Here is an 18,261-nt window from a genome sequence, read left to right on the forward strand (position 1 = left end):
GACTTTGGTCTGTGTGTGCGTGTGTGTGTGTGTGTGTGTGTGCGTGTGCGTGTGCGTGCGCGTGTGTGTTTGTGTGTGTTTGTGTTTGTGTGTGTTTGTTGGTGTCTGTTGGTATGTGTTCATTCGAGGGGTTTCAAGACAGTGGTAAATGTACAGTAACTATAGGTTACTTTAGTAACCCCAGTTATTTAAACGACTGAGCGAGGTGAATCGCCCTATGGGGAGTGCCATCTCTGGCACGAACACACAGAATTAAACCATATACTTCACGAACAATTTCATTGGTCGGGACTTCTACCCGCCCATGGCATGATGATCACCCCTCCCACCGGGGTGATAACGTACCCAACATGCCATACGGGTCATTCCATGTTAACCAGATTGGCTTCTGCTTAGTTAAGTCAGAAGGGTAGTCTTTCGGGCGATTCACCTCGCTCAGTCGTTTAAATAACTGGGGTTACTAAAGTAACCTATAGTTATTATAAACTCCTTCACTCAGTGAATCGCCCTATGGGGAAATATAAACTCCCGTATAGCTACCTACCAGTTGAACAAGTCCCAACCAACGTCACAGGTTTTTCACCTGTGACGGCCAACCCAACCCACCTCTCACCTGGAAGCGACGTCTAAAACGGCATGAGCCATTGCAGACGGCACCACATCCAAGTTATAGTACGTGGCGAAGGTCAAAGGGGACGACCAGCTCGCCGCTGTACAGACATCCTGAATGGGGACACCCTTAGCGAGCGCCCAGGATGCAGACATACCCCTAGTAGAGTGAGCCCTCAAGCCCCCTGGGGGCTCCACCCCTCTCTCGGCGTATGCCAAACGAATGGCTTCCACAATCCATTGTGAAAGTCTTACCTTCATTATCGGTTTCCCCTTACTTTGGGAACCCCATGACACGAACAGTTGATCCCCATTCCTGAAAGGAGCAGTTCTGTCCACATAGTGTCTCAGTGCTCTGACCGGGCATAGGCAATTCTAGAGTCGTTCCCGCTGAATCTCATGCAGCTCGGGTTGACCGAAAGCGCATGTATGTCGCTGGCTCGCTTTGCAGTCGTCAAGGCGACCAGCAGAGCATTCTTTAGTGTGAGGAACTTCAAGTCCACTGTCCCCAGTGGCTCGAAGGGGCCCTGTGAAAGGGCGTCCAGCACCAGAGTCAGGTCCCAGGACGGGACCAGAGATCTGGAAACTGGACAGGCTCGCCTAACGCCAGCCATGAAACGACAGACTAGCAGGTTCTCACCTACTGTCTTTCCGTCTACCCCCACGTGGTATGCCGAAATGGCCGGCAGGTTGACCTTCACAGAGGATTGGCCTAGACCTCTGTCCAGGAATTCCTGCAAGAAGGTCAGAATGTGCCTCACTGAAGCCTGAAACGGGATAACCCGTACAGGTCTGGCCGCACACCAACGTTCGAACACGGTCCAGGCCGTGTTGTATCGTTGCCTAGTAGACAGGGATCTCGCCCCTAGAATCGTCGTGATGACGTTCGGGGGCAGGCCTGCGGCATCCAGGTTCAGCCCCTCACGGGCCAGACCCAGAGGTCCAGGTCCTGTGGACGTGGATGGAAGATCTCCTGCCCCGCTTGAGTGAGCAGGTCCCTCCGCAGCGGGAGCTGCCAGGGTTGGTCGTACAGGAGTGGGACTATGTCCGACCTCCAAGACCCCCAAGCCGGGGCCACCAGTAGCATGCATTGGCCCTGAGTCCTCACCCTGGCCAGGGCGGGGGGGATCAGGGGCAGAGGAGGGAATGCGTAAAGCAGGCCCCTCGGCCAAGGGTGCGCCAACACATCGATTCCCAGAGTCGGGGACCCTGTCAGGGTGTACTCGTACACTCTCCCCTTGAAACCGAACCTCAGGAATTAACTGTGAGGTGGGTAGATGGGAATGTGAAAATAGGCGTCTTTCAGGTCTATCGACGTGAACCAGTCGTTCGGACGTATGGAACGTACGAGGGACTTGGCCGTCAGCATTTTGAAGTTGAAGGTCTTGAGGATCCAGGTCCAGGATCGGACGTAGCCCCCCCCCCCCCTTTTTCTTGACCAGGAAGTAGTAAAAACCGCTGCGACTCTGAGTCAATGGTACCTCTCTGACGGCCTTCTTCTCCAGCAGAGACTGAATCTCTGTCTGGAGCACTTCTGCCGCTTGCCCACGAGCTTCGGAGAAGAGGACTTAGCTAGCGTCTTCCGGCGTCAAGCTAACAAAGCAGGGCCTCGTTGTGTAGGCGAGTGCAAGCTAGCAGGCAACCCGGTCTTACGGCGTGGGAGGAGGCTAACGTTGTGTACTAGCGAAGCTAAGTGGCGTCTCTCGGCGCTGCACCAGCGAGCTAAAACTAGCCGAGGAGGACCGCTAGCTAGAGCTAACGACCAGAGGGAGGAAGCTGGCTTAGCGGGCTAACAACTAGGGATGCGCCGATCCGATACTCGTATCGGAGATCGGCGCCGATCCAGGCTAAAATTCTAGATCGGGAATCGGTGGCAATGGGCCGATCCATTATCCGATCCAGTCAGATGCCGCTCCGTTCTCCCGTTGGAACGTGAGACATGCTCCTTCCCGTGCGCACACACAGTCAAACAGCCCCCTCGCTCCCTCAGCCCTCTCCCTCCTGATCCTCGAGGGAGAGGAGGGGCTCGGGCTGCGCTCAGTCACTGTGCACTACACTAGTCTGTCTCGTTCTGTCACTTCTGTCCCGGGTGTCCCCCCGCTGTGTTCTTAACTTTTTTAGCAGGTCGCTCGTATTTCTTTATGTAAGATAAAGAATCCGATGAACACGGAGAGCCAAAGAAGACAGTTGCCAAAGCCCCCATTCAATTACATCCTACTTGTTGTTGCTGTTCCTCATGTTAGCGATAGCTGCTAAAGCTATCAACAGTAGCCTACCTACACAACATTGCTAGGCTAGCAAGCTAACGTTGCAGCAAAGGGATCGTGTGTGTGTGTGTGTGTGTGTGTGTGTGTGTGTGTGTGTGTGTGTGTGTGTGTGTGTGTGTGTGTGTGTGTGTGTGTGCGCGGGGATTCCGAATATTAAAATAATAATAGTAGTTTGAGTATGCTGGCCCACAGTAGCTACAGAATGTGCATAGGGAGAGGGAACATATGGGGCTAATGCTGGCAATGATGCATTGAATAATATCTGAATAGAACATTAACTAGAGTTATAAAAGGAATAGAAACCAAAATGATGTGGTTGACTATCGTCAGAAATAAATTAAATTGTGGTTGTGCTTTACAACTTTCCTTTTATGTGTAGGCCTAGCTGGTTTATAATCCATAGTTACTATGTATAATAATAATAATAATATTATACATAGTAACTATGGATTATAAACCTAAAATAATAATAATTATAATAATTATAGGCATAATATTATTATGCATAGTAACTATGGATTATAAACCAAAAATAATAATTATAGGCATAATAATAATAAAACCCCCTAGTGGCCAAAGACGTAATCTGCGTATTAAATCAATAAAAACTATGAAAGTGCATAATACTGCACAGCTTTTATTTGTACTTAGAATGTTAAACCCTCAGAAATCGCCGTGGTTGACCAATATTATTAATCCACGTGTTAATGATATATTATATTATTATATATAATATAATATATATAATAATGTATTAAATACATTACATTATACATTAGACATAGGGTATCGGATCGGTACTCTGTATCGGCAGATACTGGACCCCCATGTATCGAAATCGGTATCGAATGCCAAAAAGCCGGATCGGTGCATCCCTACTAACAACTCGAACTCAACACTGCACAAGACCTTTGTTACGCTTCTCAGCGGCGGTAAAAACTTACGTGGTCTTTTGCAAGAGACGTGTCGTCGTGAAGAGGGCTACCGGGAGGTTTGCAGAACACTGAATCTCTTGGTACAAGCCGATGGCCCGTCTTGGTGAGATACGGTTTCAACAGGTAATAACAAACAGGTAGCGTGGCTTAACGTGCGTTCAGCAAGCAGAAGACAATCGAATGACCCGTATGGCATGTTGGGTACGTTATCACCCCGGTGGGAGGGGTGATCATCATGCCATGGGCGGGTAGAAGTCCCGACCAATGAAATTGTTCGTGAAGTATATGGTTTAATTCTGTGTGTTCGTGCCAGAGATGGCACTCCCCATAGGGCGATTCACTGAGTTGAAGGAGTTTATAATAACTCTACCTTCAAAACTGTAACCTATAAATATATATCCTGCTTTTGTTAAGCTCAGTGTGTTGTTCTATATTTGCTTCTTTTTTGGGGGAACACGCACGCAACACGCATGCATGCACAGTCGCACACACACACACACACAGGCACGCATGCACGCACGCACGCACACACGCACGCACGCACACACAACCCTATACCCTCTGTCCATATACAGTATTGCACATGCACCTGTGCGTGTGTGCTTGTGTGTGTGTGTGTGTGTGTGTGTGTGTGTGTGTGTGTGTGTGTGTGTGTGTGTGTGCGTGCGTGTGTGACACAGTGTGTGCTATCTGATGTCAGCTGTCACATCCCAGTCGGTCTTGGCCCATAATAAGAGACAATAATAACAACTCATTAAAACCGAGGGCAGGAACTGTACAGCTCATCGGCGCATCAAATTAACCTTTGAACACTTCATAGATACACGCACATGGGCGCACACACGCCCACACACACAGTCACACACACACACACACACACACACACACACACACACACACACACACACACACACACACACACATACACACACACACACACACACACACACACACACACACACACACACACACACACACACACACACGTGCATAAATGCCCACATTTGCTTGCTATACCTGCAGTTTGTACCATCTCGCCCCCTCTTTCAGCCTCCCCAACAAGCCCCCCAGCCGGTGGGTGTGTCAACAGGGGGATTGGTCCTTTCTGCTGGGTAATTGATGAATTATATGCAATATGCAAATGAGGCGCCATTAATCTCCTGACTGACAGCTTCGTTTATGGGGCCTTAATGACGGCTGGATTAGATTCTAATTAAAATCTGCTCAAAGACACCCCGCGCTCGGAAGCTGCATGCCGCTTCTCCCCTCTCTCTCTCCATCTCTCTCTCGCTCTCTCCATCTCTCTCTCTCTCCATCTCTCTCTCCATCTCTCTCTCTCTCCATCTCTCTCTCGCTCTCTCCATCTCTCTCTCCATCTCTCTCTCTCCATCTCTCTCTCTCTCTCTCTCTCTCTTGTCTCTCCATCTCTCTCTCTCTCTCTCTCTCTCTCTCTCTCTCTCTCTCTCTCTCTCTCTCTCTCTCTCTCCATCTCTCTCTCTACCTCTCTCTCCATCTCTCTCTCTTCTTTCTTAATACACCCATGTCTTTTTACACTTCTTCTGTTCCTTCCTTGCTCTCTCTTTCTCTCTCCATTTCTTTCTCTTTGGTCTTGCTGTCCTTCTGCACGTCTCTGTATCCCTGTGTGTGCTTTCTTTCCATCTGTCCTTCTTGATGTCCATCTTCCACCACAACCCCGTCTTCATTTAATTCTCTCCATCTCTTTTTCTCTCCCGCTGCTTTGTTTTGCTCACTCCAAAACTCTTCCCCTTCCTACCGTTATGTGTACTGGGCAGAACCATGTTGTCCCACGTAGTCAGTTTAATATGAGCGGAGATGAACCGTGCTCATGGTTGTCATTAAGGCGGATGCGCTCCGTGTCGCTCTCTCTCCCCTGTCAAAACGCCATCACACGGTTGGATTCAGAGTCATAGTAATGTGTGACAGCACACGGTTGGGGTCAGAGTAGACTCAGAGTAATGTGCTAAACGCCGTGCTGTGGGACTCCCGGAGCATGTTGAGCCTGCTGTCTGTCAATCTGCTTTCTTCTCTTTCTTTCTCTCTCCTTTACTTCAGGAATCCACATTGAAGGTTAAGGAAGGGGGGGGGGGGGGGGGGGGCAGGGGGGGACGAATGAAAGGAAGTAGGAACATTTCAGGAAATATGACAAAAGGATGGAATGCCAATACACAGTATAATCCTTAGTGTGCATTTAACTTAGAGGGTAACCAAATGGACCTGTGGCCGTTTGGTTACATTTGAGAGCGTCACAATCCCGCCCCCTTTCATAACGACGCCCAGGAGATAATTCCCAATGCATTTTTCCCATAGACTATTTATTTAAAGACCTTTTATGCGTCGTAAAAAGCCAAATCGAGTGACAACAAACACAATATTTTGGACCAAACAAATAATTACAAAGAAAAGAAAAAAAAGTGTCTTTCTAATTATTTGTTTGGCCCAAAAAATTGTTGTCATGATTTGTCTTTGAATAAATACTTTGAGGAAAAATGCATTGGGAATTATTTCCCGGGCCTGGCGTCGTCACGAAAGGGGGCGGACTATATTGTTCGCCATTTTATTTGTATTATAGTTGGTGTGAACTCTGCCGTCCTCTTAGAACAAAAATGTAAACCATATTTTTACATTAGTTATAGTTATAGTGCTCAGACTAGTGTGAACTGGAAGGGGTAAATTATCACTGAGGATTTTGCTGCGTATATAGCAAAGAATCACGCAGGCACGTAACAAAGGATCAAGTTTGTTCAGTATTGCAGTGACTATACTAGTGACTAATACTAGTGAGCAAGCACATTTCACGTCCGTTTATTTAAAGATGAACAGTTGAGCAACTGAAGGGGGAGGTGAGGCGTTTAATGGATGAATAGCTAACATGATCACCAGTGTCAGCGTGCGTATGTTTGTGTGTGTGTGTGTGTGTGTGTGTGTGTGTGTGTGTGTGTGTGTGTGTGTGTGTGTGTGTGTGTGTGTGTGTGTGTGTGTGTGCATGCGTGCGTGCGTGTGCGTTACACTCTTCCAGTGAAACTGTCCGCACTGTCTGGTGTAAATGATGGGCTGGTGACTCCATGTGTGTCAGAGGAGTCACGTGGGTGTCTGCACCCTCCCAGACCACCAGAGTGGGGGCGGGGGGGGGGGGGGGGGGGGGGGGGTTTGTCAGCCACAGGGAACTATACAGTGCATTATGAGGAAGACGGACATTGTCTGAAATGGAGGGACAATGAAAAAGACAGAGAAAAATAAAACTTAAAGATTCAATGTGTGTTAAATCATGTGGATCTCTGTAGTAAGTTAGTAACGCGTGGAAAAGCGTGGTCCCACTGATCTCAGACTTGGTGCAGGCAGTCGTCTATGGCAGGGGTTCTCAACGTCTTTGGCTGGGGACCCCCGGAAAGGCTTTGGCCATGTCTCGCGACCCCCGCCCTGCCCCCCTTCCCCACCCCCAATACAAACTGACTGCAAGAATAACCTTAATAATAGAGAAAATATATCATAAATTAATACTGAAACCAGATCTATGCATGTACTATGTAAACTCTTAATTTCCATTTCCCAGCCATTCTGTTGCAATTTTTTTCCTTTTTCTTTTAATTAATTTTTAATTTGGTGACCCCCCAAAATAATTTGGCGACCCCCCGAGTTGAGAACCTCTGTTCTATGGCAGAGGTTCCTGCAACCACTGGTACGTGTAGCTGTCCTGCGTCACCAGGATAAATAACATGGTCAATGACAATGATATAACATTATGTTTTGTGATATAATAATAAAGCAGCAGGTAGGCTACTTGAGGCCAGTCAACTGTCTTCCGTGTTTTGGTACGATGATGCGCGACTGCAACACACCCCCCCACCGCCCAGCCATGCCAGTCCGCAAATATGTCATGAGCTGTCAGCCGGTCCATCGTAATAGAAAGGTTGGGAACCCCTGGTCTATGGCGTATCTAACATTTAGGCAAGGTTTCAGCCCATGCCACACTGACTTCCATTATAAAATGTAAGTATACACCACTTAAAAAGTAGTGGAGGTACTGACTAAGTTAGCCTACTGGCAGGGTGCCCAAGAAATCTGCTGCTGATCTGACCAGTGGTTTACCAGCACACAGAGAATACACACACACACACACACACACACACACACACACACACACACACAGACAGACAGACAGACAGACAGACACACAGACCGACTTCCCCATGGATCTCTGCTGTCATGTTGATGATGTCATTTTGATGAGGTCAGTCTTGCCCAAATTATGGAGGGACATTAATTCACAAAATGTAAAAGTTATCCTCACAAAAAGAGAAATAGATGACAAATATATACAACATGTGCTGTGAAGTATTTAGGGATTTACTTGGGGGTCTGATCAGCCCTAGTGTTCTGAGAGATTAGCCACAGACAGACAGACCCTTATCTAGACAGAGGGGTCGCAGGTTGAGAACCCCTGATCTAGACGGCTCAGCACATGCCGTGGTAGAAAAACTAACATCGGTGTGTTCTATTTGCTTGTTGTAGTTCCAGGCCTGGCAGGCCGCCCAAGAGGCTCCAGAGTGTGACGTCATCAGAATGCGCCACCCACCACATGCTGTCCCATAGTGGCCTGATGCCTGCTGGGATCCTGCCTGCAGCCGGTGAGTCAGGGCACACACACACACACACACACACACACACACACACACACACACACACACACACACACACACACACACACACACACACACACACACACACACCCATGCATGCCAGAAAGTCCCCTATTATCTTTTTGTCAAGGTGGTGCTGCCCTGACTGTTAACCCATTCATCACGTACTCTTTCATCAGGTGCTATGTTTCCCCTGCAGTCCCCTGAGCACCGCAGATTAAAGAATGACTTTGGCCACCAAAATATGCTGAAACTGTTGCCAGGTAAATAATGTGTGTGATTATTTAGGCTAGGGTTCGTATTACATTACAGAGGGGGCTGAACAAATAATTACCAATGTGTGCTCTACAAGGAAACGTTGTCTGTTACAGTTATTACACCACCGGACACCAGAAATATTAATTAATATATGAGGGTGGAAAGGATTAGCCCAGTAGATCAATAGTGTGTAAATGCATACTGCACATGTTATCTGTCTGGGGTATCTGCTGCTTCAACTAACAAAGATATCTAGAAGAAGTTCTGAAGAACACTAAACAGTCAAATTCTGATTTCCAAGACCTCTCTATTAAACCTTTTTTTTCAGTACATGATAAACATGACGAAGATGATTATAACCACAAGTTACCTATGTATTATTAGACATTTAAAAATCACAGAAGTCAAAACTTAATAATAATATATATATTTTTTGCACAGGTGCCGTCAATAGTGACTGTGCATAATGCCTCTCCTACACACCACACCTGTACAAACCCCACAATGTCCCCCACTATACTGTAATAGGCATTCTCTACTTTAATGCGAGCTGCCATTAATTATCCACTTTGCTGTCAACAAGGGATCAACCGACCCTAACCCCTGCACCTTATTCTTCCTCGTTTTTCAAATGGCCAATTAGGCCTGACCTCAAAATAAATAAATAAAATCTTCTAAATCCTCCAGTTTTCTGAAATAAATATTTTCACGATTTTTCAAAAATAGCAGACCTACAAGCTCGTAGCGCGCCACTCGGTGGCGCGCTATGAGCTTGTAGATCTGCTATTTTTCAATGGCTAAATTATAACATAATGTTTAAAACACCAAAAGGGGTTCCCGCCAAAATGGGTTAACAGATCCATACACAATACAATATTTCAGAGAGAGAGAGAGAAAGAGAGACATTCACATTTTTCACTTGATAGTGTTGCACTATATGATATTGTGTAGACCTACTAGATTAAGTGTAATGACTCCAATCAGGTGAGTTCTGTTTTGTGCGTAGCAATTTATCACGTCAGTAATTATTAACACCAATATTAATGACAGTGGCAGTGGCAGTAACGACGCATGACAGTAATAACAATTTCACATACATCAAACCAATGTGGCAAAAAGCAGGGCACCACGCTGTATTAAAACAGTCATATATTAGTTTATACTGTGTAAATGATTTAATTACTTACCGGTACTTACTTAGCCAGTATTTGTTCCGATACAGCAGTACTACTTGTGACATTCAGGAACAGACAGACAGACAGTGTAATGTGGAACTTATTAATTAAGGGGTTATTTATTATTTCAAACCTTCACCTCGATCACGGTTAATGAACGATGAAAATAGCAAATCTACAAGCTTGTCGCGATGTCATGCGCAGTGAACGTCTATTTTCACCTTTTTGTACAGCAAAATATAATAGAGGGTCAAGTGATGAATTGGACTAATCCATTTAGACGATTCTAAAAACGTATTCGGTTTATTCACACCAGTAAGACGCCCTGAGGTCACGTGCACGCATCCGCCTGGGTGACAGCAGACTTCCGGGGCGAGCACTGGCGCTTTGGCATGGGGGGTCAAATCAACTGATCAACGTATGGAATTAATTCCTTTACTGGCCATGTATTTGAGCGTGACTTGAGTGTACAGGGTTTGATGAGCTCCATATATGGAGATCTAAGGGTTTGGTAAATGGTAAGATGTAGAGTTGCTGGCCCGGCTCCATATATGCAGATCTATTTCAACAGTTGCAACCACTATATTAATGGCAAGTATTTCATACAACTATCCCTTTTAAGTCGGTTATTTGCCACGAATGTCTGTTTGGGTATATTTTGGGTTAATTGCGCATGCAGCCTACCTCTACCTCACGCTGCAGATGGAGCAGCAGGCAGTGGCGCTCCAGTGTTTTGCTGAATGCGCTGCGTGTAGCAATGAATTAATTCCACTCTGTTGTAGACACACTTTACTGTAATTCCATACATCACATGGGCAATTTCAGGAGGAGGAGTTATGAGATGCAAGCTGTGTGTTGATGTCTCTCATTAGCATACACATCGCTGACATGTGGGGGAAAAGAGAACCAACTCTCATAACTTGTACATTTAATGTTCTGCTCTCATTTTGCGCAAATTAAAAGTTCACAAAGTCTGCCTCTGTATACTTTCACGATCCTTAGGCCTCATTTTATTTATTGTAACTTTCAAGAAACAAGCAGAAAATAAAGGATAGGATGTACTTTAATATTTATTGCGACCGGAGGAAACAGTTAACTATGGAATCATGGAAGCATTTTTTGTCCGTCAGTGTATCACTCAAAATCCCCATACATTGGGAAAGCCCCCATATATTGTGCCCAGGTCTCGTGACATCACTATGACATCATCAGGGATGATACTGAATCAGGGATCAATATGTTGATCCTTCCCCATCCATCCTTTTTGCCCGGCAGCCGGCGAAAACTAGAGTTCTCAACAGGCCCGAAAATTAAGTCCCGGACTCCCGGCCCTCCTGGGCCCTCATCAAACCCTGTACACTCAAGACACTGCCCCCGCTGCCACTTAGATCTCCATATACGGAGCTGGCCTGTTCTGACATTCCATATGTTGATCTGACCTCATCAAACCCGCTCCATATAAGGCCAGTGCACACGGTCTCTAAAGGGAGCCCTCAGGCGTCTTACTGGTTTTGTTTTATTCTAGAACAAGTTTGCATATTGCTTTGTCTCGTAGACTCATACGTATCAGGAGTTCACTGCACCAATCCGTGAGTTTTGTCGGAGGTGTCTGGTTTGTCTTCTGACTTTGTAACAGCTGCCTCTGTCAACTGTCTCCTATTTGGATACTGTGTTGTGTAGTATCTGTATTTGTTAGACACCGTCATCTCACTGTGTGTGTGTGTGTGTGTGTGTGTGTGTGTGTGTGTGTGTGTGTGTGTGTGTGTGTGTGTGTGTGTGTGTGTGTGTGTGTGTGTGTGTGTGTGTGTGAGGGAGAGAGAAAGAGAGAGGGAGAGGGACAGAGAGAGGTAATTGTGTGTACTTCTCAGCTCTCAAAGTTGCCCTTGGCTTTGTGCTCTTCAGTGCAACCTGATCTTTTCATTCCCTGCCTCAAAAGAAGCCATTTTCTATTAGTCTTTGCTTCCTCTCACTGTTCAAAGGTGTGCGTGCGTGCGTGCGTGCGTGCGTGCGTGCGTGCATGCGTGCGTGCGTGCGTGCGTGCGTGCGTGCGTGCGTGTGTGCGTGTGCGTGCGTGCGTGCGTGCGTGCGTGTGTGTGTGTGTTCAAGAGCCTCTCTCTCAGGGAAAAGAGTCCTTTTGCACCAAAGGAGAGGGCATGGCAGCAATGTCAACGCTACTGATTAGAACAGACTCACATGAGAGAGAGACAGAGAAGGAGAGAGACTGAGAAAGAGGGAGAGGGACAGAGACTGAGTGGGAGAGGACATTAGAGTGTAGGAGGCAGAAAATGTTTGATGTGATCTTGGTCTCGGGTCTCTCTCTTACGCGCGTCTGCACAAATACACGAACATATGCAATTGCATGCACGCGCTCGCGCACGCGCACGCGCACGCGCACGCGCACGCGCACACAGTGACTGATGTCCCACTGTGATGCTGACATTTGAAAAGGTAGTGCAAGGAGAGAGGATTGCAGGAGAGGAGAGGAGACCATAGGGAGAGGGATGACAAGAGAAGGAGTGATTTGTATTGGTTGCAATGTTCTTCTTTCAGACAGAGAGACAGATCAACTGTCGGACAGAGAGTGACAGACCACTCACCTTAAAACACACATTGTTATATTTTCAAAGTCAAGAATGTCAGAATGTCAGAAAATTATATTTTCTTGTTTCCTCGTCGATTTTCTTTTCCGAGTCTAGTACGCGAACACAAGGCTTAGAGTTGAGTTTTATTGCATCATGTTTGTATGCAGGTCCTTGGTTTCACTGCATGATCATTCACAGTCTGTACTGGTACCAGGTATGTCTTCTTAACGTAGGTGGCTCAGGGTGCAGTAATGCTGCAGCACTCAGCAGGACAGCTACAGAACAGTACACAGAATAATATTAATCATGACACCGATCCCATCCAGAGTTTCAGACTTTACTGTCTGACAAGGTAAAAAGTCCACTGTTAGAAACACATCAAAACACGTGTTTATTTTTAATTTATTTTATCCCACGATTTTGTAATTAATTTCTTCACCCGGTGCCAATTGCCTAAACTCTAATCCTGGGCACTACTCTCCCTCTGCCAACCTGGGAGAGCACCGAACTCATGCTTCCTTCAATGCATGAGGAGTTTAAGGGGGGAGTTTCCTCGGTAGGACTTAGCACATAGAAGGAACACGTTATTCCAACCAGTTCCTTTCCCCTCCATTTAACTAACTCAACCACGAAGCAAGTTATACAATCACTTATCTTGTCACATCTTGACTATTGCCCAGCAATCTGGTCGAATGCATCAAAACAAGAACTAAATAAAATCCAGCTGACCCAAAATAGAGCTGCGAGACTAGCTCTACATTGCTCATTTAGGACCGGCATTGAAATAATGCATAATGAATTGTCATGGATGAGGGTAGATGAGAGACTAGCTTGTAGTTTGATTCTGTTTTTTAAAAACATCTATACATCACATAAACCTGCCTATCTGTCATCTCAGCTGTTGCTTGCAGTGATAGTCACAACTACGGCACCAGGCAAGCTATGAGAGGTGCTTTCACCCAGCTTAAACCCAAAACTGATGCTTTGAAAAAAACTGTTATGTATAGTGCAATCACTTACTGGAATAGACTTCCACAACATTTAACATTAATCACCAGCAAAGTTGGTTTTAAGAAAAGACTGAGAAGAGATGTGTTGAGGATAGAGATTGTGTTAGATTATTAAATACTTTATTTATTTTCTTTTTGTTTAAATAATTTTTTGTGTGTTTCTGGTTATCATGGTATATATTCTATTGATTTTGTATGTACTTTAAGGTATATTTTAATGCATAACTTTCGCAATTTAAGATAGAAGATAAGACAATAGAAGATTGTTTTTGTCCTTGGTATGTACATGAATGTGCATACTGTAGTCTATTTGCTCTTTAATTGTTATTTAAATTTTTGCTAAAAATGTTTTGCTATTTTTTGTGTTGCTACATTTTTTATTTATTTTAATGTATTGTAAACGTTTTTTTAATTGTAATTTGACCCCAGGAAGAATAGTCTCTGCTGAGGCAGTGACTAATGGGGAAATAAAATAAAATAAAACATAAACGCACCGGCTGACCAGGGGGAGGCAGTATAGCGATCAGTGGGACCCTAGGGACATGGGGAGAACCAGCTAGGTCCTAGACCTAGGGTATAGGCACTGATGACGCGGAAGAGAGAACACGCCCACTGCGTCCCCGGCTGGAAACAAACCCTGACCTTCTAGTCGGTGACCTGAGGCCGACTAAATCAGTAGTTCTCACACTTTAAAGATTTTTCTAAAATGTTTCCAGAAATAGCAGATGTACAAGATCGCAGAGCGGGGGAAAGATATGACCTTGTAAATCTGCTCTCCTAAAAATGACACGGATGCTTTCCTGGTTTTAATGAGTTATGTTAATGCAAAATAAACCAACTTTCTTTGCGCATCAAGCTATTATTTCATTTTGCCATGAAGAAGTCTTAAAGGGTTGGATTGGGGTAAGTCCCTGCAACATACTAGTGTCATGTCCAGGCCGGTGTACTTGTACATCATGTCCAGGGGTTGTACTTGTACATCATGTCCAGGGGTTGTACTTGTACATCATGTCCAGGGGTCGTACTTGTACATCATGTCCAGGGGTCGTACTTGTACATCATGTCCAGGGCTCGTACTTGTACATCAAGCTGCCACACGCTACAGGAGCAGGAGATAGGCTCCTGTCCTATGGGCCTCATGGCTCGGCATTGTCGGCAAGGCTTACTTACCTTACTCAGAGGCTTACAATAAGGCGAGGGCAGGCGTCCGTCCGCCTGTCCAAATCCATTTCTGGCCTGGCCAAAATCCATACAATGAGAAAAAAAGAGGACAAAAACAAGACATGAGAACTATTAATGGACAGCTGATTGGCCGTCGCGGTAGAGCGCGACCCTCAATCACCCATTGGAATGTAAATGCAAGCCTTTCAGCCTTGCTATACGCGTATACTACTCGTCTGGCAGGTATATCTCTTTGAAAACCTTTCAAGTCCCTGTAAGTTGCAAACAAATTGCTTGCTTGATTGACTGACTGATTGATTGATTGAATACTAACTATTAACAGTTTGCATATTGTACAGTATTATTGTTAAAAGGACAACACAAAAAGCCCTAGTGGTTTGTTTCCATCGTGCTACTCTACTGTGTATTCAATTCATTAATGGCTTCCTGGAAGGCAGGAAAAACACACAAGGGAAAAAAACACAAAACAAATTTCTTTTGGCTCACCTGGAATAGCACATAAATAAGACTAATGAGCGTCACAGTCCCGCCCCCTACCAGGGCCCAGGAAATGATTCCCCGTTCATTTTCCTCATAGACATTTCAAAAAGTATTTATTTAAAGACCTTTTAAGCCTCGTACAAAGCCAACTCGAGTTGTGACAAATCATGACAACAAACACAATTTTCCGGGCCAAACAAATAATTAGAAAGAAGAAGAAAACGGCATGTTACAACACTTTTTTTTTTCTTTTTCTTCTTTGCAATTATTTGTTTGGTCCAAAACATTGTGTTTGTTGTCATGATTTGTCACAACTCGAGTTGGCTTTGTACGGCGCTTATAAGGTCTTGAAATAAATACTTTTTGAAATGTCTATGGGAAAAATGCATTGGGAATGGGAACTATTTCCTGGACCTGGCGTCGTCATGAAAGGGGGCGGGACTGCGACGCTCTATAGTCCTCCCTGCAGCTGGCCCGGAGTGAATCTAACCCAAGGCACTATGTCGTATGTCATCTCTCTCCCCCGGAGTGAATCTAACCCAAGGCACTATGCTGCTTGTCATCTCTCTCACCCGGAGTGAATCTAACCCAAGGCACTATGCTGCTTGTCATCTCTCTCACCCGGAGTGAATCTAACCCAAGGCACTATGCTGCATGTCATCTCTCTCACCCGGAGTGAATCTAACCCAAGGCACTATGCTGCATGTCATCTCTCTCACCCGGAGTGAATCTAACCCAAGGCACTATGCTGCTTGTCATCTCTCTGACCCAGAGTGAATCTAACCCAAGGCACTATGCTGCATGTCATCTCTCTCACCCGGAGTGAATCTAACCCAAGGCACTATGCTGCTTGTCATCTCTCTGACCCAGAGTGAATCTAACCCAAGGCACTATGCTGCTTGTCATCTCTCTGACCCAGAGTGAATCTAACCCAAGGCACTATGCTGCTTGTCATCTCTCTCACCCAGAGTGAATCTAACCCAAGGCACTAAGCTGCATGTCATCTCTCTCACCCGGAGTGAATCTAACCCAAGGCACTATGCTGCATGTCATCTCTCTTACCCAGAGTGAATCTAACCCAAGGCACTATGCTGCTTGTCATCTCTCTCACCCAGAGTGAATCTAACCCAAGGCACTATGCTGCATGTCATCTCTCTTACCCAGAGTGAATCTAACCCAAGGCACTATGCTTCATGTCATCTCTCTCACCCGGAGTGAATCTAACCCAAGGCACTATGCTTCATGTCATCTCTCTCACCCGGAGTGAATCTAACCCAAGGCACTATGCTGCTTGTCATCTCTCTCACCCGGAGTGAATCTAACCCAAGGCACTATGCTGCTTGTCATCTCTCTCACCCGGAGTGAATCTAACCCAAGGCACTATGCTGCTTGTCATCTCTCTCACCCAGAGTGAATCTAACCCAAGGCACTATGCTGCTTGTCATCTCTCTTACCCAGAGTGAATCTAACCCAAGGCACTATGCTGCTTGTCATCTCTCTTACCCAGAGTGAATCTAACCCAAGGCACTATGCTGCTTGTCATCTCTCTTACCCAGAGTGAATCTAACCCAAGGCACTATGCTGCATGTCATCTCTCTCACCCAGAGTGAATCTAACCCAAGGCACTATGCTGCTTGTCATCTCTCTTACCCAGAGTGAATCTAACCCAAGGCACTATGCTGCATGTCATCTCTCTTACCCAGAGTGAATCTAACCCAAGGCACTATGCTGCTTGTCATCTCTCTCATCTGGAGTGAATCTAACCCAAGGCACTATGCTGCTTGTCATCTCTCTCACCCAGAGTGAATCTAACCCAAGGCACTATGCTGCATGTCATCTCTGTTACCCGGAGTGAATCTAACCCAAGGCACTATGCTGCATGTCATCTCTCTCACCCAGAGTGAATCTAACCCAAGGCACTATGCTGCTTGTCATCTCTGTTACCCGGAGTGAATCTAACCCAAGGCACTATGCTGCATGTCATCTCTCTCACCCAGAGTGAATCTAACCCAAGGCACTATGCTGCATGTCATCTCTCTCACCCAGAGTGAATCTAACCCAAGGCACTATGCTGCATGTCATCTCTGTTACCCGGAGTGAATCTAACCCAAGGCACTATGCTGCTTGTCATCTCTCTCACCCGGAGTGAATCTAACCCAAGGCACTATGCTGCATGTCATCTCTCTCCCCCGGAGTGAATCTAACCCAAGGCACTATGCTGCATGTCATCTCTCTCACCCAGAGTGAATCTAACCCAAGGCACTATGCTGCATGTCATCTCTCTCACCCAGAGTGAATCTAACCCAAGGCACTATGCTGCATGTCATCTCTCTCACCCAGAGTGAATCTAACCCAAGGCACTATGCTGCTTGTCATCTCTCTTACCCAGAGTGAATCTAACCCAAGGCACTATGCTGCTTGTCATCTCTCTTACCCAGAGTGAATCTAACCCAAGGCACTATGCTGCATGTCATCTCTGTTACCCGGAGTGAATCTAACCCAAGGCACTATGCTGCATGTCATCTCTCTCACCCAGAGTGAATCTAACCCAAGGCACTATGCTGCATGTCATCTCTCTCACCCGGAGTGAATCTAACCCAAGGCACTATGCTGCTTGTCATCTCTCTCACCCGGAGTGAATCTAACCCAAGGCACTATGCTGCTTGTCATCTCTCTCACCCAGAGTGAATCTAACCCAAGGCACTATGCTGCTTGTCATCTCTCTTACCCAGAGTGAATCTAACCCAAGGCACTATGCTGCATGTCATCTCTCTTACCCAGAGTGAATCTAACCCAAGGCACTATGCTGCTTGTCATCTCTCTCATCTGGAGTGAATCTAACCCAAGGCACTATGCTGCTTGTCATCTCTCTCACCCAGAGTGAATCTAACCCAAGGCACTATGCTGCATGTCATCTCTGTTACCCGGAGTGAATCTAACCCAAGGCACTATGCTGCATGTCATCTCTCTCACCCAGAGTGAATCTAACCCAAGGCACTATGCTGCTTGTCATCTCTGTTACCCGGAGTGAATCTAACCCAAGGCACTATGCTGCATGTCATCTCTCTCACCCAGAGTGAATCTAACCCAAGGCACTATGCTGCA

The 18,261-nt window shown here is 46.0% G+C and overlaps 1 protein-coding gene across 1 annotated transcript in view; it reads left to right on the plus strand.

Annotated features, from left to right (window-relative positions):
* The window catches only part of dachc (dachshund c), a 51,740-nt gene that overhangs the window by 8,204 nt on the left and 25,275 nt on the right, over positions 1–18,261 (plus strand). Inside the window, exon 2 of the mRNA XM_083775204.1 lies at positions 8,342–8,457. Within this exon, the coding sequence (XP_083631330.1) occupies positions 8,342–8,457 (116 nt within the window). The remainder of the gene's footprint in view (positions 1–8,341; positions 8,458–18,261) is intronic.

The sequence above is a fragment of the Protomyctophum parallelum genome, assembly GCF_964188405.1.
Source record: "Protomyctophum parallelum genome assembly, chromosome: 10".
NCBI lineage: Eukaryota > Metazoa > Chordata > Actinopteri > Myctophiformes > Myctophidae > Protomyctophum > Protomyctophum parallelum.